Source organism: Danio rerio, chromosome 23 (genome assembly GCF_049306965.1).
Source record: "Danio rerio strain Tuebingen ecotype United States chromosome 23, GRCz12tu, whole genome shotgun sequence".
NCBI lineage: Eukaryota > Metazoa > Chordata > Actinopteri > Cypriniformes > Danionidae > Danio > Danio rerio.
In genome coordinates, this window is record NC_133198.1 from 38,123,709 (window position 1) to 38,150,228 (window position 26,520).

Genomic DNA, 26,520 nt, shown 5'->3' on the forward strand with positions numbered 1-26,520 from the left:
TTGTTTGCTTTTTTATTATGGCAATGCAACAGGCCACGATAGCAACTAGTCATCCAAGTAGTTGACTAATTATACATGGCTACAGGGTTAATTTGTTCATGGATAATTTCTTCCGAAGCATTTACACCACATGCTCATAAAAAATGAGCTCATTCTTTACCATCAAGCAAACCTCCAATGCTTTTACTTTACGTGATCCTTTTGGAAAAGTTCAGCAAGTCCATTACTCCCCAGGGCTAAAAGCAAGACTCTCTTTGATCCTGGAAAATTGAGCCACATTATGAAGTGATTGAAGGTCAGATTGGATTTTGGATTTGTATTTTCTCCAGTAATGCAGCCTAAATTGTTTCCTAAACTGTTTACCTGTTGTTTTTTTTTTTTGTTTACACATTTTACGCTCTAGTTGTAGTAAATAGGAGTGAATAGGCCCTCACAGGTTGGCATCACCTTTTTGATCATTATTACCCAGTGCTTTGGGGTGAAACTTGCCTTTTATAAAACAAACAAATATAAAACAAAGAGGAGCGATGATCCAGAAATTAAAAACTTGTAATCGTTTTACTCTGTCATATTGTTTCTTAACCTATGTGACCTTTGTTCAGCACATAAAAGGTAATTTTGAGGGATGTCTTAGTGTGCTTTGTTCAATCAATAATCTACATGGGCAAAAATACATGTAGTAGTAGTAATAGTAGTAATAATAATCATGATTAGGACTGGTTGATTAATCAAAATCGACATTCAGAATCTATAATAAATTTTTTTCAGGATGATTTTTTAAATTTAGTCACGTTACCCTGCTCTGTTAAAGGCTGAGGCTGATCTTCTGTGGCCACTTTGCAGCTACATCTGATCTCTGGTTAAGTAGGACAATGGACCCATTTTTGAGCCTTACTTTGCACGACATTGACAATGATTGAAAGCTGTGCCAGAGATGCAGTTAGATGGCATATTATTCATACATTTAAAATCATTATTTACAATAAAATATTTGAGATTTTGATTTTAAGCCAAATGGCCCGTCCTAATAATAACAACAAATCTCAGAAAAATTAAACTCATGCAGTTTTGTAATATTGAATAAATGATGACAGCTGAAAATGACTTAATATTGACAATTATTTTTGGTGTAGAATAGTGTTTTGTGATGGATTTTAGGTGCCTGCAATAACACTGTTTGACCAGTGGAACACACTTGTGCAGAACTGTAAACGCAAATGTATTAACTAGTAGAGTATAGTAAAGTTTAATGTAACTACATACAAAGAATGCTGCCATATGCAAGGCTACCAATTCTCACACATTTATAATAAAGGTGTTGACACTGTTTTGGCATTCTCTACTCTGCGGTTATTTCACTTTCTGTGCGAGTCTGGAAAAAATATTCAGGTGCACTGGTGAAAAAACAAAGTCACTTATATTGTAATCAGTCATAATGAAGTGATTATATGGTTCTTTGCCTGATTAAAGGGTTAACTTAATGTTAACATTTTTTGTATTAGAGAGCTCTGTAAACAAATAGAACAGCACTGTATAGTGCTCATGCAAATAGCTGGTTTAGTGAAATGCGTTGACTGAATGAGTTAATAAATGGTCAGTGTGGTGCATCGTTCAAACAAGTAGCACTGTTTTGTTCTAGTTTAGGTGCATTTGGCAACGCATGTCATACTCAGTAGCATGCCATGGCTTATCTGGTCAGTAAATCTGTCACCAGCGCGACCACTAAAACTTTAGAGCACTGACAGGAAGAAAAGCTTACAAAATCGAACTACTCTCAGCCAGGAGCCCTGGATTATGACAAATAATAGTTTGCTGCTGCACTAATGGTGGAAGTTTGCTATTTTGATGAACTCTCCCTTGAATGTTAGTTTAGTTTGCACATATAAACAAACTTCCAGCTGTTTAAAAACCACTTTCTGTCTGGATCCTCATGTGTTTGGTATAGCATCATCAGCCACTGCTGGTTTGTTTAAGCATTACATTACCCATAAAATGACATAACTCTGGGAGCCGTACTGCTCTACGGGGCCAAGTTTCCCAGTAGACCTGTTTCTATTTTACGAGGAAACTGTGCACAAGATGCTTTTGATTTAAAGTGCTGCCGGGGCATTGGTCAGCATCCCGCCAACCCTCCAAATCCTTCACTCTTCCTTTCAGACAGACGAGACTCGAGGCAGGTTTTAAGTCGTCAAGAGATTCGAATGCAATAAACAGATCACGCTAGGTGACTGGAACAGATTGTTCGACTGCCAGACAATGGCACTTGTTTGGATCTAAAACAATTTCGTTATATAGAACAGCTTGAGGGTCACCAGTTTGTTCTGTCTTTTCTTTTGTTTTATTAATTTGTTCATGCTTCAGCAGTGGGAGAGGGGGAAAAGGCTGTGTACTTTTTAGGTCTGCACAATATATCGTTTCAGCTCCATTATCGCAATATGTGTATCCAAAATAGTCACATTGCAGGAGCTTCAGGATTGGGATTATAGTTGTCCAGTGGTCCATTCTTCGTTAGGCATGAGACGATAACCGGTTTCAAGGTTTACCGTGGTTTGGAAAAGTCTAGGTATTAAAAACGCGAAAATGTTTTGTTATACCGTTTCTAAGGTATATGTAGAGGGTTTTTAAGTGTTTTTATTTAATAAAAACATTTAAATTTAAGGTTATCTAAGGTTATGTCTTTTAGGGAAATCTGTATTTTTTAAGCTAAGCCTTACATGGTTAGTGCTCCAAAATATTCTAAATGTTTACTAAAATGTAATATATTGTGTTAAATAGGGGGAAAAGTTGTTGTTTTTTTTACTTTTTATTTAAACTCTTTTACTTTTTATTTAAACATTTAAAAAGAAATTATTTTACAGCAGTAAAAACTAAACCCTGACACCGTGAAACTTTGATATTTTTATCTAAGGTTATTATACCTTCTGAAACTTGTACCGGCCTATGCCTATTCTTCGTACCTTACATATTCAGCAGATCCAGGATCTTTTAATTAAACATTTAAATTTAATTCAATTTAACAAAATTTAATTTGTTTCTTCAAGTTTTCAAATCATATTTAAGTATCTGATCTGAGATCGCTGCGTGTGTTGTGAAGGACAGATCTATCGATTCTCAAAGTCATGATCACCAATGCAACAATTGGCTGACCCACAGCAGCGTAAAGACATGTTTGAATTAATAATCAGTTATCCATGTGAGCTAAATTATATTAAACACATGTATGGTTAATAAATATGATATGCAATAACTTTGTGAGTGTGTATTAGCCTCAGTGAACAAGCTCAGAACTTTAAATAGTCCACAGTTGGCATAACTTTTAGTTGCAGCAGTTTTGTTCCGTGCAGAAACGCAGTGTTGAAAAGCCTTTACGATTAATCAAACATGATGAATTATAGCATGGTTAAAAGTGAAATTGGTTAATCTGTGCATCCCTACGTTAATCTTGTTTTTGCTTTGAAATGTGGATATTTGGACTAGAAACAAGACAGAAATTCTATGAGTTTTTCTTTTTTTTTTTGCATAAATTAAATAAATTCCATATAAATACATTAATTAAATACAATTGTGTAGCTCCTGGTCAACTATAATTTAGGCTTAAAATTGCATATCTCGCGATGTGACCATTGCAGATGCGCATCAATACTGCAATATCAATACTGAAACAATATATTGTGCAGGTCTAATTCTTTCCAAAATAGAGCGATTTTATTTCATATAGTGAAAATATAAAATCTAAAAGTAAATGATCACAATGTCAGTTTTTCACCAATATCGTGCAGCCCTAGTACTTTTAATATACAAGGGGAACTATCCAGCCTAAAATGGCATTTGAGATGAACAGTCCCGGCTCTACGTTAGCCAGGGATAAAGTGACACCCTTACACAGAGAGGGAGAGAAGCACAGTCTTTCTTCACCTTTTCATATCATATACGTCTCTTTCTCTCTTCTCAATTTCATCTGTAGTTATGAGAGTAAAGCTCGTGCAGTGAATGGAATACTGTACGGTCGGACGTAACCCTATCCAAATCTCTGATTAAGCACATTATTGATTCTGTAATGCTGTTTGCTCTATGCCATATTATTAAGGCCCCCATTTGAGATCTACTTCCTCTGGTGTGCTTGGGGAAAAACGAAAAACGATAGCTTTTGCAGGATATCTTTTCTGCCCTAAGAGCACTTTATGATAAGTAAAACTTCCTTTTTACTGAGGCAGTTTCAGTCGGTGTTCATTAGAATTTCAGCATAAGTGCTTTAGTAAGTTTTCACAGTAATTTGATGTGTAATCAGTCATGTTTGTTCTTGTGTTTCTTTCATATCTCACCTTTTCCCAGCTGAATCTATTTTGATTTTGCAGAGCTTATTCATGAAATTCTCTGTAATTACACTCATTAATTTGAGTGCATGTCCTAACATATGGCTTAAAGACGAGATGTTTCATCATGGTGTGAACAAAATCGTCACTTCCTGATTAATTGGCACCAAATATCAAACGTAAAAACTGAGCTAGATACAGTAGGAAAAGTTGTGAATGTTTTCTTTATCTAATAAATGAAGATGTAAGACGCGGAGCACAGCCGATCTTGACAATTCTGGGGGTAATTTATACTATAATAACGCTAATACTGAAATGGTTAAGGCATTTTAGATTCACCAAAACAACATTTCAGATGTTTTACAATGTGCTCAGCCTGCTGGTTTGTCCATTCACACACATTTTCATCATCACATGATCTCTTATAACAAAATCACATGACTTTTTTATGTGCATACTGGAATTTGTTTGGTAAAAGTGTTTCCATCATAGCTTGTGTGCATGTTTTCTTATCTTTTCTGTGTGTGTGTGTGTGTGTGTGTGTGTGTGTGTGTGTGTGTGCGTGCGTGCGTGCGTGCGTATGAATACAAGAAATTACAGTAATGAGCAGTTGTGGAGAGAGTACTGAAAAATCATAAAGTAAAAGTACCATTACACAAAAATGTAGTGCAAGTCGAGTAAAAGTTTCTGTTTCTAACACTACTCAAAGTATGAGTAAAAAGTTGTCATGGTTTAAGTGAACCCATTCTGAATTTAGTTTTTTTTTTTTTTCTCCCATGTGGCACAGCTCAAGCTAGCAGGATTCCGATTTACTCAAATCAGATTCAGGCCTCTTTTATGTATGAAAATTTATCTGAAAATTTAATTTTAATGCAGCCTTAAAATATAGCAAAAGAACTTTTCAAAGACAAAACAAATTAAACATGTGAACAAATTAAATTAAATACATAAATGGAGAAAAGAGTTTTATTAAAATGAGTATAAGTCTGGTTCTGCTCTTTTTAATTTTTAATAATTTATTTTTATTTTTTGTCTTTTTTTTGTCTGCAGTTTAAATGTATACATCAGATATGCAAGTTAAAAGTCAAAAAAATATGTTACAGGGTGTCTGTGGGGTCTTAAAGTCTTAAAATGTCTTAAGATCTAACATTTAGTTTTTCAAATTTAAGTCTTAAATTCACTGAAATATTGTGTTGTAGGTATTAAATCATTTTAAATAGGTCTTAATTTTTCTATGTCCAAGTAAAGCCACCCAATCGGGCTGACATTGAATCACTAATAATCCAACTTTTTTATATTCAATTCTTTTTTATTAAAAAGATACAATTCACAACAGCTGTTTTACAGCACATTCTCCTAATTAAACTCCGTAATTAGGCAAAGAAACTTAAAGCAACACATCACTTGACATGATATTCAATTAATACAAAAACTATTTACAGAAGAATCCTTATGGTTTAGCCCTGTATGAGTCCAAAATTTCAATCATAATGGTCTTAAAAGGGTCTTAAAAAGTCTAAGATCTGCAGTGTAAATTCCCCCAATAAGTAATCACGAGTAGTGTGTATTACATTGTGAAAATGATCAGATTTTTCTATATGCAAGGTTTGATTAGACTGGAATCACAAGCTTGATCTCACAAGGAAACAAAACTGTTTATCAGAAAAGTGGCTAATTACTACGAACTCGTATGATTTTGATTTTTAAAAGGATAAGATTTTTAAAAGGAGTTTTGCCCTCAAACCTGAAGTACACTCTGCTAAAGAATAAAAAAATAAATTGTATTCTTAGACATATTTCATTTAATTATAGTCATTTTAATAACTAGGCATTGGAATCAGATCTTGAAAACAATAAAAAATAATAAATGTTACAAAAGAAGTGCAAGGTAAAAGGTAAAACAGGTAGCAATATCTACTACCAGATCTATTTTCAATTGTCAGTCACCCACATGAAAATATACTATAGTCATTTATAGTAAATACTAGTGTTTTTTTTAACCATACTGACACTGACACCTCTAATAGAGGTTTCGCAATCAGCTAAAATGTTGCTAGAATTGTGTTTTATGTATGGGCGATATATATTGTATAACTGATTGAGATCGTGTTCATGTGTTGTGTTCATGTGTTGTGCGATACGTTGATATATTTACACAACTGGTAATGAGTAACCATTTCGTAAGTGTTTTGAATGGAATTTTCTATTTGGTCAGTGATGGGCTGCAATTTTATAAAGTATTATAATTAGTGGTGGGATGTTATCAATAACGTGAGACTCTTATTGCGCGATAAAAAGAAAAAAATATCACAGATAATGTATTATCAGATTTGGTTTGGGAGCTGGGTCTATTCTATGCAAGCTATGGTGACTTTCACCTTGATATTTTAGCGTAGATGTATACCTGACTGGTGAGCTGTCTGACAAAAAAAGTGCCCTTCTGAATCAAATCAGATGCCCTTCTGGATCTTTCACTTACTTCGAAGACACTTCTGACTACATTGACATGGACATCTGTAATCTAGTTACTTGCCTTTCAAAAGTTTCACTTTTATTCATGAACATTTCATTTATGCCCCCGTGACGAACTGGGGTATTAGATGCAAATAAGGAGTGAGGACTTATGAGAGTGTTATGGAATTTAATAACGCACGCCAAATAGAAAGAAAAAAAATTTCCACTTTTCGCAATGTGTGTGTGTGTGCGCGTGCACGTGTGGGTTTTTTTTCCTGACAGCCGCGTGTGTGTATCTTGTCGAAAAAGTATGGCGAGAAGTCCTACATGAAGGTAATAGTTTGATTGTGGTATTTACTTCAATAATGTCACTAATATATACATAGTCCACATGTCTTAATTCCATTTCTGTTTAGTTCAGTTATGACTTTAATCGGATTAAGATAATCAAAAATCACTGTTTGGAGCTTATGTACGCCTACAGCTCAAAATTCACGTTTAACTGAATAAATAGTTATTAAACACAAGTACATCTTATTGAACATCATTTATTTTCATCACCAATTATCACAGTAGAACAGTTTCTCAAGCAGTTTGTGATACATTTTGGAAACCGGAGATGAGCTTCTGGTCTAATGCGCCACCTGGCAGAAACCCATCCTCAAGGACTTATATTTAGTCATTATTTGGGTAGCACACATATTCTGAATGCCTTAGACAGAATTCAAATGAGCCATCTTAATATATATTAATCCAGATTAATTCCAAGAATACAGTGAGATTAATCTTGATAAAAAAAAATCAATCCATGCCCACGGATAATTATAATAGATTAAGACATAAAATATGATGACACAAATTTACTGGATGTTCTCTGGTGTCCTGTCCTACTACCCTAATAGCAATAGTGTTTTAATGTATCGTCTTCTGGGAAACGTACATGAGTCAAAACATTGTGGTTGCACAGTGCACATTTTAATGAATAAGAACCTCTTGTGCAATGGTTTGATTTTGACATCAGACCGGTTTCACTTCTCATTCAGATTAAGTCATAAGATAAACGGTGCTTCCTTACATCCAGGAAACATGAGCGCTAATGTTTCCATTGTTGTTTCAACCAGAGAAACATGATCCTCAAAGAAAAATCAATATGTTTTCATGTACCGCAGCCTTAATATATTTAGACTATAGGAGCGAGAGCACCAGCTGTGAAGACAATTGAGAAAATAAATCATTGCATTTGGGGAGTAAAATAAAAACTCAAAAAAAGTCAGCGCACAGAAAAGAAACCTCCCTCCACATGAGGCCGAGCCGAATTCGATTAGTAAGCGAACGCTTTCAGCACGGCAGGAGTCCTTCCTGCCCATTACCTTGTGCACTTTTGATAAAAGCCCACTGATTTGTGTGTTGTCCTCTATAAGCCCTCGCAGGCCAACATAAATGGCCACAAGCCTGTGTTGCATTCCAGCAAGCAACCTTTGTTGTCGCCGCCTGGCCTCGGTTGACTTGAGGAGCCTTGCTCATATAGCATACTAACAAGGTTAAAAAGAGACTTCATTGTTTGCCACCTTTGGAAGACATTTAGTGCTTCTCTCTTTCCCAAATCATGTACAGTTGAAGTCAGATTTATTAGCCCTTCTGAATTAGTGGCCCACCTGTGTATTTTTTCCCCCTAATTTTTGTTTAAAGGTGCAGTAGGTGACTGTCTTCAGAGACATTCTTGTTGTGCATGTTGAAAGTCTCTTCACATTCCAACAGCAATGATAAAAGTAAATGAGCTAAATGTATTTATATGTATTTTTAAAACCCTGAATCAATATTGTAGTTACTTTTCGACACTGAAGTATTTCTTTTAGACAGGTAATGTTATATTTTAAAACTATTTTAGTCTCACAAAACTTATGTAGATTTTGTTGTTACTAATGGGCTATATGCACGGAAGTGTTGTTCAGCCACTGAAAGATTGATGTGACTATTTTTAGTTTCATAAGGGACCTTTTACAGCATCGATAATGTCAATTTTTTATTTAATTTAACAACAAAGCATAAGTATATAGCATTATTCCACCTAGCCTATTTACTGAGGGATATTTACATTTGGTTCATTTTTGAACAATGACAACATGTGACACCTCCCTATATTGTTTACCATGCTACTCTGAATATTCGGTCTGAAACAACATGCAAGTATGGCTTAACAAGTGTAATTCCTGCACGCCGCTGGCCAACCACTAAGCATACAGTAGTGGCTTTAGGACAAAGCATGTGAGAGAGTGAGATCCTTGCAAGTGATCCTTGCATGCATGAAATATTGCACATTATGACAAGTTTTGCTTGCTACACAACCAAAAACGTGCTAGATATAATACAGTTTTTGTTTAGTATTGTAAAGTACTGTAAAGTTTTCTAACTGGCGAATGGCATGAACTAGTGAGTCTCTGTCATCTTTAATGTGCATGTTCGTTATTTCAGGAGGCGTGGCTTTGGACGGCAGGGGAGGGATTGTGTTTCAAACATATTATGTTAACCGGTTAGCATTTAGGCACATCAACTAGTGCACCATTAATGGAAAGATGTAAAATTATTTGCTCTATGTACGTTTTTGACTCTTCTAAATCATAAAAATAGCATAATATGTTTGCAGATACTTAAAAAACATGTTAAATAAACATTCTTTTTTTATCTGAAAAACAATGTTAAAGTCGGATATTTTGCTTTGAAAATTACGTACTAAACGGCAGTCTTTGTTTTGGTTCTTTTAATCCGCCCACTGCCAGTTTAGCCAATTATATTTTTTGCACCCTGGGTCACCTTCATGGAAATTCATTCAGTCAGGAAGGCTCTCAAACCATGTGCCCGCAACCAATAATGCGACCTCCGGTAAATAAAAGCAGCTCAGAAATGAGATGCAGATTCAGAGTTTCACATGAGGTTATTGATGAGCAAATAATATGAATATTACTAACGTTAACATAAGGTGAGCAGGTTACATCGTAACCCTGTGTCCTAACAACACACTATGTGATGAGATTTGCAGTGATAAGCAATTTGTCTGTTTGCACCAGATGAAACACGACAGAAACATTAAAATACAGCCATTCAGAAGCACAGAATAGTGCACTCACTGCACTCCAATAAAATTGTGAGGTTTATAATCTATTTAATACATATTAAACCTCTTTAACATTATTAAATGTACATGCATTGATATGTCTTGGCTTGCACTGAGTCAAAGTTCTGAAGTTCAATTTCAAAGTTTATTTTATTTTCAAGATCTGAGGTGAACTCTGCTTTCAGCAGAATGGCAGTAAATGGCATGACATTTAAACTCCTATTATTAGCATTTAATACTGAATAAAGCACATAAGGTGTACCTGAGGTGATCATAGTTTATCTTGTTGCTCACCTGTGAGAAATAGAAGTAGTTTCTGAAATAAAAATTTTAAGTGTTGGTTAGGACAAAAACTCCTTTTAGTATGGAAAATATTTATATCGTGTGCCGTTGCTTTTAGTTGGCAAACAGTTCAAATCAGCCTTCAGGCAATTTGGCAAGCTGCACTTGCGTGGACTCGTCAGAGGAGGAGCCGAGTGAAAATGTGTTTTGGTCAAGGAGTGCAATACCCAATTCAACCACTGGGTTTCAAACTTACATAAAAGTTTTAAGAGCAGCTAATTTGTAATAACTCATTTCTTTTATCTTTGCCATGATGACAGTGCATAGTATATCACTTGATGTTTTTCAAGATACTAGTATTCAGCTTAAAGTGCAATTTAAACTAGGTTTATTACGGCGAGGTAATAAGGCGAGTTAGTGTAATTAGGCAAGTCATTGTAGAGCGATGGTTTGTTCTGTAGATAAATGAAAAAAAATTGCTGCTAATAATATTGACATTAAAAGGGGTCAAAAAAATTAAAAGCTGCGTTTATTCTAGGTGAAATAAAACAAATAAAACTTTCTCCAGAAGAAAAAATATTATAGAAAATACTGTGAAAATTTTCTTGCTCTGTTAAATATCATTTGGGAAATATTTTAAAAAGTAAACAAAATTCACTCAAGGCCTAATAATTCTGACTTCAAATGTGGCTTAGGATTGTTTCGAGGAACTCTTTTAGCATTTGTTTAGGTCAGTTCTGCAGTGTCTCGTCATCATTTAGTTTCATCTATCAAGCAATTCTCTGTTCGTGTAAAATAAAGGAAGTTAGCATCCACTCGCGTCATTCTGCGGTTGTGAATCTGACACCCCTAACGGCCTCTCACACACTTTTTTTTTTTTTAAGACTTCCTTTTAACATGATTCTCATCTGTCAGAGATGATTATGAGGATGTTGTGAAAGTATATCATTTTGCGATGGCAGGTCTGATAGGTTTTTATTTGGCACAAATATCAAATTGTGGTAGTGAGTAACACTTGTTCTAACTCGGCACACCAACATTTCAAAACTGCATTATATGTTTAGTGATGATTAGCTTAAGGTGCGTGGGTGGATGCTTAGCGTGATGTCTGTGGCTAAACGTCTGATGTATATGGCACACACTTTTCTGTAAACACGTCAGCAGATCCTCAGTCATTCCTCTGATTGGTTTAAATGGATAGGATTTGTAGCCGTCTTTACCAGTACGCCTGAAAACAAGTCTTATCGGATTTTAAAAATGCATTAAAAAGGCTGTGATGTTTATATTTATAACAGTGCTCCTTAATATATGTATTACATGCAGAATTCTTAATATTCGTGGTTAAAAAAAAAAGGCTTCTGAGACATACTGGCTGCACACCGTCTGTTAATGTGAAGATAACTTTGTGATTTGCATTTATTAATCTAACTTAAATGAATACTTTATCTTGTGATGTTGACAAATGTGCACATGCTTATACTTGCTTTTTTTTCCTAAGGGCAGTGGAAAAATCTTCAAATATTCCATCATTTTGGTCATAAAGATGAGAGAAATACATTGTTCAAAAGTGTCAAAGAAACAAAAAAGCTGTCAAGTTTATATTGACGCTTTATTCTTTAAGTTCTTGGTTTAATTTCTCTGTTTTAACAAAAAAAAAATAGTTCTCTGAGATGTGTACTTCCTGCACAGCTGTCTGTTAATGTAAGGATAACTTTGTGATTAGCATTTATTTATATGACTTAAATGCTCGTTTATAAAAAGAATAAAACCCTTTATCCTTCGATGTCGACAATTGGCAAATATGCTTATACTTGCTTTTTTTCACTAAGGGCAGTAAAAAACCTTTAGATATTCAGTTATTTTGGATAAATATAATAGAAAGACATTGTTCAAAACAATAAAGTGTCAAAGAAATAAAAAAAAGCTTTGATGTTTATATTGACGCATTATTCTTTAAGTCCTTGGTTTAATTTCTGGGTGTTTTAACAAAAGCAAAATTTCCCTTGAGATGTGTACCTCCTGCATTGCCGTCTGTTAATGTGAGGATAACTTTGTGATTAGCATTTATTATTCTGACTTAAATGCTCGTTTATTAAAAGTGTGCAATATTCACTGCATGAGTCCTTCATCCCGTGATGTTGACAAATGCGCAGATATGCTTATACTTGCTTTTTTTTAAACAAATGGCAGTGAAAAACCCTCAAATATTCTGTCATTTTGGTCATAAGGATAAGAGAAAGAAATTGTTCAAATGACTGATTTGTGGATACTCAACAAATACTACAAAAAATCTGCTTTTATAGAACAAAGAAAACTCACTCTATCTCAGTCTGCAGGATCTTTATGTAGAAAAGTATCACCAATATAATGAATGAATCTCAGAACAAAGACTAGATACATTTATACTGATTTCCTGTATGTTTTGCTGACAGATCATCAATACGGATACGTTTGTGAATGAATGATGCACACTGATAAATGATGATTATCTGGGCTGTTATCCTGTGGACATTTCCACATCCTTAAACATGACGTGGATTATTACTTTGTTCAATAAAGTAAAAAAAACAAAAACATTTTTGTTCAATAAAAATATTTTTAAAAACACGACGCTGCATAAAGCTAAATGTGATTGGTAGGTTAATCTGTTAGTCAAATAAGATAGTGGGTGGTCCCAATCTACAGTTTCAAGAGTTCCCACTTAGCTCATGATTTATATATAGCTTGTTTGGCATGCTGTCCCGGGAGAGAGCCCTGAGCTCAAGAGATCCTCGAGGACCCATTGCCATTGGTATTCTTGCTGTGAGGCAACAGTGCTAATCACTGAGCCACCGTACCACCCAGACGAAGATAGTTGTAGAACGGAAATGAGGATGTGTGTGTGTGTGTGTGTGTGTGTGTGTGTGTGTGTGTGTGTGTGTGTGTGTGTGTGTGTGTGTGTGTGTGTGTGGATAACAGTGGTTTGTTCTGTAAACAGGGAAGCTAATGATATAGACCTTAAAATCGTTTTACAAATATTAAAGGTGCAGTATGTAAGTTTAACACCCAGTGGTTGAACTATGTATTGTATTCCTGGATCAAAACAATTTTACAAGACATTTTATAATGTTGAAAGCAGCAGCAGATCTTGAAAATAAAATAAACCCTTTCAAATTGAACTTCAGAACTCATCAGTGATTCAGCATGTACATTTAATAATGTTAAAAAGGTTTAATATGTATTAGATTATAAACCTTACCATTTCGTTGGAGTGCAGTGAGTGCACTATTCTGTGCTACTGAATGGCTGTATTTTAAAGTTTCTGTCGTGTTTTGTCTGGTGCAAACAGCCAAAATGCTCATCACAGCAAATGTAGCGTGTTGTTAATTCACAGGGGTTACAATGTATCCTGCTCACCTCATGTTTACATTCGTAATATTTATTTGATTTGCTAATTAATAACCTCATGTGGAACTCTGAATCTGCGTCTCATTTCAGAGTCTGCTACTGTCCACCGGAGGTCGCATTTCAGTCAAGGGTGGATGCTTTGAGAGCCTTTCTAACTGAATGAAATATGTGGTTTTCCAACAAGGCAACCCAGGGTGCTGAAATATGATTGGCTAAAGTGGCAGTGGGTGGGTTAAAAGAACCAAAACAAAGACACCCTTTCCAACATTCACACATTTTCAAAGCAGAATATCTGACATCATTGTTTTTCAGATAAACAAGAATGTTCACTTTCTTAAATATCTGTACTATTATAGTATTGTTATGCTTTAGAAGCTTAAGAAACTTATATACAGCACCTTTAAAGTATATTTTCTGGTCTGTTAAATATAACTTGGTAAATATAAAAAAATAGCTGGAAAGCTAATCATTTTGACTCAGCTTAATGCTGTGAAAAGTTGCTGATTAGTTTCTGTGAGTAAAGCAGTTCATTTTAAAAAGTCTCTTCAGAAGACTTGGATTAAACTGATAGAATTCATATGGAGTTATTTTTAGTTCTCTTTACAAACGTTTTGAAGCATCTGCAGTTTTGGGTGAACGGACGTTGGATGGAGAGACAGCAGCATCTCCAATCAAAATATTTCTCTTCCGAAGATGAACAAAAGTTTTATGGGTTTGGACTAAAACCAGGAAGAGTAAATGATGATAGAATGATAATTTTGGAGTGAACCAACCCTTTAAAATAATACACTTTTAGCTGTGGAAGGCTTTACACTAACATTCAGCTCAGTGGTCTAAAAGGCAGACGCTGTTGAGTCAGTGCTAATCATCTGCTGAATTAGGCAATCAAGAATATTAATTAAGTTATATGACTAGCTGTTCCCGGAAGGTTACCAAGCAACTTCTTCATCATTGACTTAATTAAAATTCACATGCCTTGATTTTACAGCCTAATTACACTTTAAAATTAGATAAAAGTTCCTCTGCATCATTGATTCCACATCATTGGAACCTTTCCATTCTGTAATAGGTTCTTTTGATGAATAATATTTGGAGTTTTTTTTTTTTTTTTTTTTGAAAATTAAATACAGAATTATTAAAAACTGAATAAATAATGTCTCTTTACTTTGATATAAAAAAGAGCTTTATTTTCATTATGGCCAAGCTAGAACAACCAAATAATCTTTATTCCACAAACTATTCTTCATATTAGAGAAATAGTCCTTTACAGCAGTGGTTCTCAAACACTGGTTCGTGGATTAATTGGTACCGGGTCGCACAAGAAACCATTAACAATTATTAGTTTTAATTTATTTTTTTTTTTTTATTAGACTGAGTCTGAATCTTCTTTTATTTTACAAAGTCTTTTATTTAAGAATAACCATATTCTTCTGGTTACATCTTATGCACTTAAGCACCCAACTTTAAACCACAAGCAGCAAAAGGAGTAAGAAACAGCCGTCTTTGGAAAGTTTCTTTGCTACAGGAAAAAGGTCCAGTAAAAGACCCAAAATATGCCAAGGATCCGCAATCATTTGTCAACTAATCAGGTCAATCCAACATGGATTTTTTGTCAGCTTGTCATCCTCTGAGAAAACTGTTGATATTCACCTACAACCTATGAAATACCGCCCCGTGGTGATAAAAAGCGACCACTAATTTACACTACAAAAGCGTTCTTCATAGAAATGTTGGTTAAAAGTGTCTTTGTGGAATCCAAAATTGCTGCTTTTATTATGATTCTGCTTGCTAAAATGTTTCTCTTCAAAAATAATTTATTTTTAATGTAAGACTTCTGTTGAGACTTCATTATCGGTGTAGAAATCATTCATACATTTGTTGGAATTTAAGTCTTGATTCATTTTATATATCCATCTGTGTGAATAATGAGTGTATATAAGGCCTGGGGAAGTCATCAGCGCCTGCTTTCACAGCACAAATTTTGGTCTGTATATGTACTCAACCTCCTCCCTATTTCCTTTTTTTTTTTTTGCCCCTTCCATGTTATATCTTTGATGTTCTCAACCCAACCATATATATATATATATATATATATATATATATATATATATATATATATGAAAACCCATGGGAGTACATAATGATTCAGTGCTCATTTTTTGATGAGCTACTACTTTTAATGCATGTGCTTTTGCACTAGTTCTCATAGGCTTTGCATACTACAGCATTTCGGCATGTACAGCGATTTAGAACGTTTTCTACAATATGTGTGGATTGTTTTGAAAATGTTGTGTAAACATGAAACTTAAAACGTAAGGGAAAAAACTTTTCCGTTTGTGGCTACATCGTTGTCATGTCATGGCCTAATTTAGCTCCTACTTTAGAGTAGGGTCTAACCTCGCACAGTAAAAACTACAAGTGACCTATGTTGATTGGCTGGAAGCTGCAATACAAAACAGGCATTCAACATTTTTAAAAGCTGTATATACACAGTTTACCAACTAACTCCACAAACAATGAAAACTGTGATAGATGAGCAGACGCAGTACTTCTCCATCCTCCATCCAGTTGTTGACATTTGTTGAATGCCAAGCTCGAGCTCCCTGTTTTGTGTCATACAGTAGTTCGTACTGCTGCTGAGAATGCTTCAAGGAAAATGTTATTTGAGGACCACCCAGATGGCTTGTAGTCTCAAGTTATAAGAACTCAGTTATGAGAACTACTCTTTAGCACACCCACATTACCATATTTTTGTCATTTTTGTATATGAATTTAGTATCATCTTTAAATGTCATTTGACGTCATTGTAAGAAAAAAACTCTGATTGATTTGCAGCATTTGTGAGGATTAAGCATTTCCTTTTATTTACCATTTGACATAAAATTTGTAAAAAAAATGGTACTTTTCTTAAATCCTTTTTATGGAAAGTGCCTGTTCTCTTTTTTTAGCATGGCTGCTTACTCCACAACTCTCTCAGTGTCCAGACTTGCTAGCTCTCTGAGCATTTAAAGTATCCCTTTGACTTAGCTGGCACATGTGCAAAACCAATCACTTACGTTAGCGAGGGCCCCAACACTGACTGAAGAAGAGAGTGTGTGTGATGGGTGGGAAGGGGAGTAAGGGGGAAGTGGCTTGAACTGAGGAGAACAGACTGTTCCTATAGAGAATGCAAATGTGAAGGAGGAATTTTATGGCCGATCGGCTAGGTGAACCCTGCTGCTCTCCATATGATGAGAATTAACAGCTCTAATCTTTTATTGCTCAAGAACGTGATCATTCTGACTAAGTGCTTTGATCTGTGCTCTCGCAAAACAAGGTCACGAGCCTCTTAACCTCAAAGAAAGTCTTTCTCAGGAAAATGCCAGTTGTGCTTGAATATGTAAAAGCTGGGAAGTCATGGGTGAGTGCTATGCAGTTGCTAAGGCGAGTGCTTTTTAAGGAGGTTTGTAGGGTCTTCTGAGTAGGGGTGTGAAGATAACTGCATCACCGCCATAATGAGATGTCAGCCGCGGTGATGAGGTTATTACCATCACCATCGCCTATTTTTAGTTTATTATTTCTTTTTGCTTCTGAAACTTTCAGGGTTGTCTACAAAAAACAAACTTAATAAAAAAAATTAAAGGCAGCCCTATTATTTTATTTAATTTAATTTTTTAACTTAAATAACAAATTTAGATTACACAATGAAAACACAGACTGAATCCTTTTTAATAACCGGCATTTTTTTTTTTCCCCTAAGTTTATTTTTCCTCCATCAAATAAATAAAGCAGGCCTACTAACTCAAATCAGTCGCTCCACGGAAAATAAGCAGTTTGAATTCTCCACTGTAATTCCTATATCACACACCTCGGTCAACATTTTTAATACAAATCATTATTATAAAGATTATGACTTGAGAATCTGATTTTACCTCTGCAATTTACTACCATTTTCTCGTCTCACTTGCGGTGAGTTCAAGTGAGGGAGTGTTTTGAATTAGTTAAACCAGGGGTGTCCAAACTCAATTCTGGAGGGCTGGTGTCCTGCTGAGTTTATCTCCAACTTACTTCAACACACCTGCCAGGAAGTTTTTCGTACATCTACAAAGAGCTTAATTAGCTGGTTTAGGTGTGTTTGATTATGGCTAGAGCTAAACTCCCCTGGATTCTGGCCCTCTAGTACCTAGTTTGGACACCCCTGAGTTAAACTATCCTCAGTTTAGTGTATAGTGTCAAACTAGCACAGAAATATCAGTAAAGATTTTGCTCAAAGTCTGGTCAAATGTAGTTTTGTTTTTTACAGTAAAGTAAATGTAAACTGAAACTTTTAACAAATTTAAAAATAGTATTGAAATGAATGCCAATTTAAAAATGCATAACTAAAATGACCTTAGTAAGGGTGTACCACCAAAATATACTGTAGTATTTTGAGGCATCATACATTTTAAATAGCGGAACAAGTTACACAACATGATGGAATGCTTGTGATTAGAACCTTAGTATTTAATTCTTAAAATTAAACCATTATGATCATATGTAATTTCAGTATTACTTGTTGCCATTTCTCATCTTTTGCTTTTGTTTTGGTGTGTAGCTTCTGAACAGATTTCGGGTCGGGACAGTTTCCCAGTTAAATCAGGAAGAAGTCCTTTACAGACACTACAGGAAAATGACCAGGTATGATACTGCAGCAGCTGAAATCATGAAATGTTGTTAACATTTGTCCTAAGTTATAGAATTATTAAATAGGACGATGTAAACGTAAGGTTGTAATTATGCTATTTTAAGGTATAAATTATATTATTTAGGGCAATATGTTGAATCAACAAAAGACACAGAGTGTTTTCCTCAGGCCCCTGGTGTTTAAGGGATAGCTTTTAACGGCAGTGGAAGTCAAATTACTAAAATAACAACCTCACATTCCTGAAGAACCTCCATTCAATCACATCAAACACCTTAGTCAGTTTGCGTGCGTCTTCATGAAATGATGATTGTATTATGAATGACTACACGAAATTGCATGCGCTCTACAATAGCGAAGTGTGCAGAAATGTAGATCTTAAATGTGTCTGACAAGATTTGTTGGTATATAACTTGTTATAGTCTTCGGATAAACGTTACAAGTGTAGTTTTTTGCTCATAAAAATACACACCCAAACTTTATTTTAATTTTCTAACAGTGGAAGTGTGAAACTTTCTGTGACACTAAAGACTACACCAATGATGCTGAAAATTCACCCCAAAACCCGGTTTATACACCGAAAAAAAAATGTATTCAAAGATGGTTGCTTGGATTTACTAAGAATTTTTAAGTTAAGTTGTAAACAATATAATTGGGCTGAATTTAAATAAACAAAAGAAGTTTGAAGTTTGAACATAACTGTATTTAATTTGTTTAAATTCAACCCATATAAATTGTCTGCAACAATTTTGCAGATATTTTTTTTTTTCAGTGTAGTAGGGTTGCTCAGTTTACCAGTACTATATGGTAGTATCGCAATACTATGGCTCAAATACTGGTAACGCCACTGTAGTTTGTAAACGGTAGTATCGTCATTAATGGTTTATCTACAATAGATAATGTTGCATGTGTTGCAAAAGTCACTAAAATACTCGCATGTTTATGCAACAATAGAGCATTTTATTTGAATAGTCTGTGAAGCCCTTTAAGATTGCAAAACTGTAGAACTTGCGCCTTTTATGGTAGCCTATTGCATGTTATCTAACGCTTCAATTCGATTGCACATCTGAATCGGTTCATGTTAATATGATTTAGTAGCTACAACAAACGTGACAATCTCTTTAAAAGAACGACTCTCAAAGTGAAATGTTGAATTACTTTGGATTGTTACCTGATAAGACTGGGGGGAAAAATAGATGAAAAACCAAAAATAGCAACAGGAAACATTGGAATAATTTTTGAGCACTTCATATAGGCTATTTTTGTTGAAAAAATTCTCTTTTATAACAAATTTCATTCTGTATGATTTATATCTTTATTTTAATATATTTTTGTTGGTCAGTTATCTACAAAATAAACTAAATGAATCGATAATTTTAGAAGTGACATGCAAAAATACTTTTTTTGCCTTAAGGGAATTATGAATTTCATTCAAGTAGGCCCATTATAACATAAAATATAGTATTTCTGACAATTTTCTCTATAATTTGAGTTGTATTAACAATCCAAAGTAATTCAACATTGTACAGTATCGCAATACTACTTGGTATATGGCTGGTATAGTAGATTATTATATCGTAACAACCCTAATTTATACCAAGTCATCATTTCATGATGACACTTGCAAACCAAATGACTAAAAATAAATGACATACATTATTTGCTGGAGAAATGTAAATGTGGGATGATATGTATATTTAAACCTTTTTTATAAAATGTCTTCGTCTGCATTAAATAGCAATGTTTAAATGACAATTATAAGCAAATTTAAAATACAGGTTTGGAACAAAAGTTAATGATGACAGGATTGTCATTTTTGGGCAAACTATCCCTTTAAGGTGGAACATTTTAATAAGAATTCAGTTGAGTCACTACCAGCTCATCAAATGCTTGCCTTTATGAAACCCATCTGTCTATCATCCCCCAGGCAAGACCGTTACCCTCCCATAACCGCAATGTGCCTGATGATTTCACAAGAACTTCCCTCAAAGACAACTGCCTAATCTTTTAAAGTCACCCAAATGCGTGTGTTTGCATGTAGTGCAATCTGTGGTTTACTGCTAAGAACCACCCGTTCCAGATTTCATCAATTGTTCACCCAAAAATGAAATTCTGAACCCAAGTGACTTTTGTCTTTCATGAAACACAAATGTTGACTTTCTCCACCTCATTTGATTTCCTCTTATAACATTTCTTCCTGTCCTCCAGCTGGAGCAATCTGCAGTGCAGGCCACTATGCAGGGTCGAAGGGAACTCCTGGAGGAAACCTGTCACACACATACACGCAAAAGACGGGTACTCGGCCCCGAGGATCTTCGCCACCTCATAGTGGACGATAAGCACAAGTTACTGTACTGCTATGTTCCCAAAGTGGCGTGCACCAATTGGAAGCGTGTGATGATGGTGCTAACAGGTGACGGGCGCTATCGTGAACCGCTGGCTATTCCCGCCAATGAGGCCCACATAGCAGGCAATCTGCGCTCGCTCTCGGAGTACTCAACAGCCGAGATCAACAAGCGTCTACGCACATATCTGAAGTTTGTTTTCGTGCGTGAACCTTTCGAGAGATTAGTCTCTGCCTATCGCAATAAGTTCACCCGTAGCTACAACACGGCCTTCCATAAACGATACGGGACCAAAATCATCCAGAGGCATCGTGCGGACCCCCAGGCTGAAGCCCTGGAAAAAGGCAACGACGTCTCTTTTGAGGAGTTTGTGTATTATTTAGTAGACCCTCAGACTCAGAGGGAGGAACCATTTAATGAGCATTGGGAAAGAGTTCACTCACTTTGCCACCCTTGCCTGATCCATTACGATGTGGTGGGCAAATATGAGACTCTTGCGCAAGACTCGCGCTACATCCTAAAGCTAGCAGGTGCAGAAGGAGAGGTCAAATTCCCAGCCACCTCGAAAAGCACCAGGACCACGGGCGACATGGCTGCCAAGTTCTTTGACAACATCAGTCCGTTTTATCAGAAGAAACTTTACAACCTTTACCGAATGGATTTCTTGCTTTTTAACTATTCTATGCCTGCGTACTTGAAGTTGAGATGAAGCCTGAGCGCGTTTCAACTGATCCCAAGATTCACTGAAAAGTCATGAGGCACAGTTGAATTTCACTCTTGCGCCTGGATTGGAGTGGTCTGCCTAAGGGAACCTGTAGAGGAAGCACCTTGATTACGGTGTGGCTCTCGCTCCCCTGAGGCGAAATTTAGCACTGTGAACAGATGACTGCTGGCAGGGGTTGTTGTTGCAACCCATCCCAGAAGTTCATGAAATACTGTCTGCAATTCCTTTGGCTTTGGTAACTTTCGACCGAGTTCCAAATATGTGCCTTTGTCCTTCCAAGTGTTGATAAGTGAAGCAGGATTCTTCATCAACGGACAAATGCTATGAATGTCTCATCTCCTGTACTCTTCACCACCCAAAATTATATTTATGGTATTGTTTACACGGCGTATTTATTGCAGAGTTTGCTCTTGAACTGGAACCAGCAGAGCCTTGACGTTAATCTCCAAGAGATTCCTTGCATTCGGTCTCGAAAAACTCCTTTCTAACATTCCCCAGATATGATTTCAGACCTTAGGCCCAATCACAAAGGGAGTTTCCAAGTCTAAAGGTAACACCATCACCTTCTCCATCAGATATCTTGTAATGCGTTGGAGGAAGTCAAGGGTATGAATTTAGACTCCAACGGTTGCAAGGCTGTCTGCATTGGCTGGTTTACCTACTCTGAACTGAAATGATTTTTCTCACAGAGTCCCCTTTAGCATGCAGCAGGCTAGGTAAACAGTGCATAGCTGTGGTTGGAGAAAGGTAGACCCTGATCACTGCACCTCTTGTTGAGCTATGGATGCAGGTGGAGGCACAAACTACCCACTGGGCATTACAGGTCAAACATCAGCATGATCTCGCGAGGATATGCTCATCTTGTGAAATTGTATTAAGGATTGAAAGTTTTTAGTGAGATATCAGTGTTTAAGTCAATACAAGAGTATCTTGTCCTTCAAACAAGTGCACTACAGTAAAGTTTAAACTAGCCTTGCTCATTTTCATAGCTATGAGGTGTTCTTGTGGCTCATTAGCACTTGGTCAAAATGACACCTAAAGATTTTGAATTTTTTTATTTCGGTTGATGGTTCATTTATATGAAATCTTGCTGATGAGTAAGGGTAAGAATACAAGGCTGCTGACAGGCAGACGTGTACTCCAGCACAGTGGGCACCTTGTGTGCCACATTGCACAACAGGCCTTCCAAAATTGCTGTTGGAAAATAGTTTCAATCTAGTTAGTTATTCCCTGTTTGAATGCTGAGCTGGAATCTGCCAACATTTCATGACCACAAGAGAGTCTGGGTTAAAACACACTTTGACAGGCAACATATTATATTCGGGGGAACGTTGTGTCTTGATTTGAGCATTAGAGAAGTCCCAATGCTTTTGTCCTGTCAAATGTTCATTGTTCTGATGGTATCTAATATGAATGTCTTGCAGGAGGTTTATTGGTGTGAGAGTGGGGAAAGCTTCAACACTCTGAGCTGTTGAGAGTGTGGCAACAGTGTGTGCCACTTGTGATGTAACTTAACAGTTTGCACCGGTTTTGAAAGCTTGTGGGGATACATGTGCTGCAAAACTGTGAGTGACTTTGTGCACTAGCCAATATTGAGTCTTGCTTTGAAGGGTCAAACTTTATCTGAAGGTTTTTTTTTCTTTTTTTTTCTCTGTAGTAGGGAACAGTGTGATCTCATATCTTGTCTATTTTAAGGCACACATATGTTTGGTACAAAAGCAAGATTTTGTTTGTTTTCTTGACATACTTTTTTACACCATTTCCTATTTAAAACACCACCACACACAAACTGTAGAAACTATGCGATTAGGGTAAATTATAATTCACAGTGAAGAATAAATAAATTACCACATCAACAAATTCATTGTTATCAAGTCATTCAAGTGAACACTGGTACATTCAATAAATATGATTTATGATTGGATGTCTATCCAATTTAGAGGAAAAATGTACAAACTGAGGCACGTCTGGCCCTCTGTATATGAATATCTAGCAGCCATTAAAACTGTGTTACTTAAATAGCAAAGGAATGACCTTCAAAGTTACCTTGTTTACTTAAAAACTAATCTAAATCAGAGACTCTGGAAATTCACTAGGGATAACAGAAGAATCTTTAACCCAAAAATTGTGTCATAGTTTACTTATCTATCACTTTTGCCTTCAGTTGAACACACAAGGTATTGTGAGGAACGTTGGAAACAATTGACTGCCATAGTTATGTTTGTTTGTCCTAACAGTTTTCCAACCTTCTTCAAAATATCTTCTTTGGTGCTCATCAGAACACCGGTTTGGAAGGATAAGTAAATGGTGGCTATTTTCATGTTGGGGTGAACTATCCCTTTACATTTTGGTAAACTTCAATTTTTAACATGGCACAAAAATAAGTGATGCTAGAGTTCTGCCTTGCTATACAGTATCAGGCGGCTGGTGTGTATGAAAGCAGCATCATTGAGGCAACACACCTAGAATATAATCATATACAGACCATCAGGTAGCAGTCCATACCTGCCAATGATCTACAGGGGATTTGATATTTCCAGTCCTATCGTGTGCACCACTGTGGGCAGTACAGGTCCTCTGAAGGGTTTGAGGTTTTATAAGCCAAGTCCCTCCACTAACATGACCAGACGGAAACACAGGGCAAGGAAACCCGTGCCTAACAGGTCTCCCAGAGCAGTCAGGTATGGGATGGAGAAGTTATCTGGGTCCAGGCTTTTCCTCCACATCAAACGCACAATCAAGTCTGCTGTGTAAATGAGGATCCCCACCTGTGGAGAAAAACAGGGTTTAACACTACTATCTTTTTCACGTGCATTTTTAAAAAGGAACTCTTGACATTTTTTTTTTTTACTATTAAAAAAAAGTAAACATGAGAATAATAATGTTGAAAACCATTGTGTTGTATATCATTTTGTGTTATGTTTCATGATACATTGACCTGAAAGTGACGCTTGATTAATTTAATGCATGTATTAAAAAAATGTTTAAACAGAAGTTGCACATAAAAACAAGTGTTAATGGAAGACTATCTGAGGGGAAGTATTGTTTAAGTTAAACAGTCCAGTTTTAAATTCATTCAGATGATCTCCAGGGCCTAGTTTAAAACATTTAATCTGAATCAAATTGGTCCACATTTGGAAATCCCATGCTTTGCCATCCTGGATTAACTGATCTATCTTACTCTTATGATAGTTTTTAAAGGAACATTGAGTTGGATCACTGTGGTCCAAATGCTAAATGTTAAGATGATGTTTACCAGAGCCTTAAACGGAACCAACAGTGTAGCCTACTGGCTTAGCAAAGAACAACAGGTAAGCAAAATACCAGTGGACACAAACAGCCGTTATTTGTTTAAATGGTAAGAAACACAAACACTGCAATCAACCAACTTTTTTTTTTTTTTTTTTTTTAGTTTGTTCTAATACAATACTGCTTTGTTGTTGTCTGAGTTCAAACTGTTGAATAACCCAAAGGGAAGGATTGATACAAATCAAATGTAAGATTAGATTACGAGGTCTGATCTTAATTCAAAGTCCTTCTGTTACCTTTGAAAAACCCATTACCAAGATTTGATCCAATCCATGATCCAAAATCCCACTGGACTACTTTAGAAAAACTGGGCCCAGGTCTGGTGGGAGCACTTTTATCTTAGTTTAGCATAGATCATTCAATCATTAGATTAGAACATTAGCATCTCTCTCTCAAAAAGAAAAAAAGTTTTGATGATTTTTCTGTTTGTCTGTAGTGACACTATTCACCAACGGAAAACTGGTCATTTTCTCTGCTGACATGGCTACGCACTATATGTTCATTCATGGATACCAATCAATGGACTATGTTGCTATACCTTGGCTGCAGCAGGTGCAATGATATTACTCAGCACTTGAAAATAGATGGGTAACAGTGCTGTGTTATATTATTGCCGCTGATGAGTAACAGTGCTGTCTTATATTATTGCCGCTGCTGCAGCCATAGTACGGCAGCAAAGTCCCTCGATTATTATGCAGGACTGAAAGTATAGTTCCAAGCCATATTATAGCAAATTCTCATTTTCAGTCAGTCTTACGAAACAAAAATTAAATGCTTTATTTAAGTGAGATGCTAATGGTCTAATCCAAATCAATGACTTATGCTAAGCTAAGTAAAAACTGCTCCCGCCAGACCTGGAGATTGGCTGAATGGATTCAAAAATGGTCAACTCGACTGTTTAACTCTAATAGTCTGGAGTGTTTTATTAACCGTTGTTTTTATTTTCATGTCCAATTCCTCTTTACAGTACATAATTCTTTATAATTTTCTACAGCGAAGAGGCAATAAATGCATCAAATGCCACTTTTAACTCATCACTATATCATGAAATATTTAACAAAATAAAATACAAAACAATGGTTTTCAACATGCTCTAATGTTGCTTGTGCAGCAATTTAATGCTAGAGCGAAGACCACTTTACAATAAAGGTACCATTAGTTAAAATGGCTGAACCATAGTATTCATTTACTGTTTAGTATTATAATCTTAGTAAAAGAACTAACTAAAAGTGAAAGTTCACCTAGAAATGCATTCTGTCATAATTCACTCATCCTTGTTTCAAACCTATCTTGAGTTTTTCTTCTGTTGAACACAAAAGGAAGATTTTTTTAAGCATACGGGTTGCTGGCGTTCATTTACTCCTATAGTATTAGTTTACCAAGAAAACAACATTCTTCAAAATATCTTCTTTTTGTTTTACCAAAAAAAAACACGAGGAAAAATAAATAATTAAAAATAAAGTAGGTCGTTTTCATTTTTGAGTGAACTGAAGTAAATTATACTGTCTTAAAATCAAACTTGTATCAGCTAATTTTAGTAAACATTAAACTGCTAAACACATTAACCTGACTAAACAACTGTATTTTTTGTTAAACAAAGGTTTATACATTTTTACTTCAAATATCAACCTTTGTTATTTAATAAAATAAAAATGTTTTATTAAACCAGACCACCTCAGTAAGATGGATTTTAAAAGTATAAAAATACGAGAACCAAACAACATAAACGACATGCAAAGGTAATTTTAAATCTGTTAAAAATAAATTATTCACATACTCAAACATTTAAGCTCTTTTTTAGTAATCTGCATCCAAGAATTTTCCATTTTAAAATGTTCTATATGATTCACTACATATTTTTTTCACTTTTAATATTGAAAGTAAAACTCAATATTTAATCAAAAGTAGATTAGACGACTGATGCATTTACACAA

The 26,520-nt window shown here is 35.5% G+C and overlaps 2 protein-coding genes across 40 annotated transcripts in view; one reads left to right on the top strand and one right to left on the bottom strand.

The window, feature by feature from the left end:
• si:ch211-236h17.3 overlaps positions 1-23,137 on the top strand; it is a 416,859-nt gene extending 393,722 nt beyond the window's left edge. For all 32 annotated transcript variants that reach the window (XM_073939291.1, XM_073939290.1, XM_073939265.1 and 29 more), the window contains 2 exons: positions 18,122-18,204; positions 20,417-23,137. In XM_073939291.1, coding sequence (XP_073795392.1) covers positions 18,122-18,204; positions 20,417-21,262 — 929 coding nt within the window. In that variant the 3' untranslated portion in view covers positions 21,263-23,137. The remainder of the gene's footprint in view (positions 1-18,121; positions 18,205-20,416) is intronic.
• LOC564564 (solute carrier family 41 member 1) overlaps positions 23,079-26,520 on the bottom strand; it is a 142,859-nt gene continuing 139,417 nt past the window's right edge. For all 8 annotated transcript variants that reach the window (XM_073939261.1, XM_073939263.1, XM_068216930.2 and 5 more), the window contains one exon: positions 23,079-24,045. In XM_073939261.1, the coding sequence (XP_073795362.1) occupies positions 23,872-24,045 (174 nt within the window). In that variant the 3' untranslated portion in view covers positions 23,079-23,871. The remainder of the gene's footprint in view (positions 24,046-26,520) is intronic.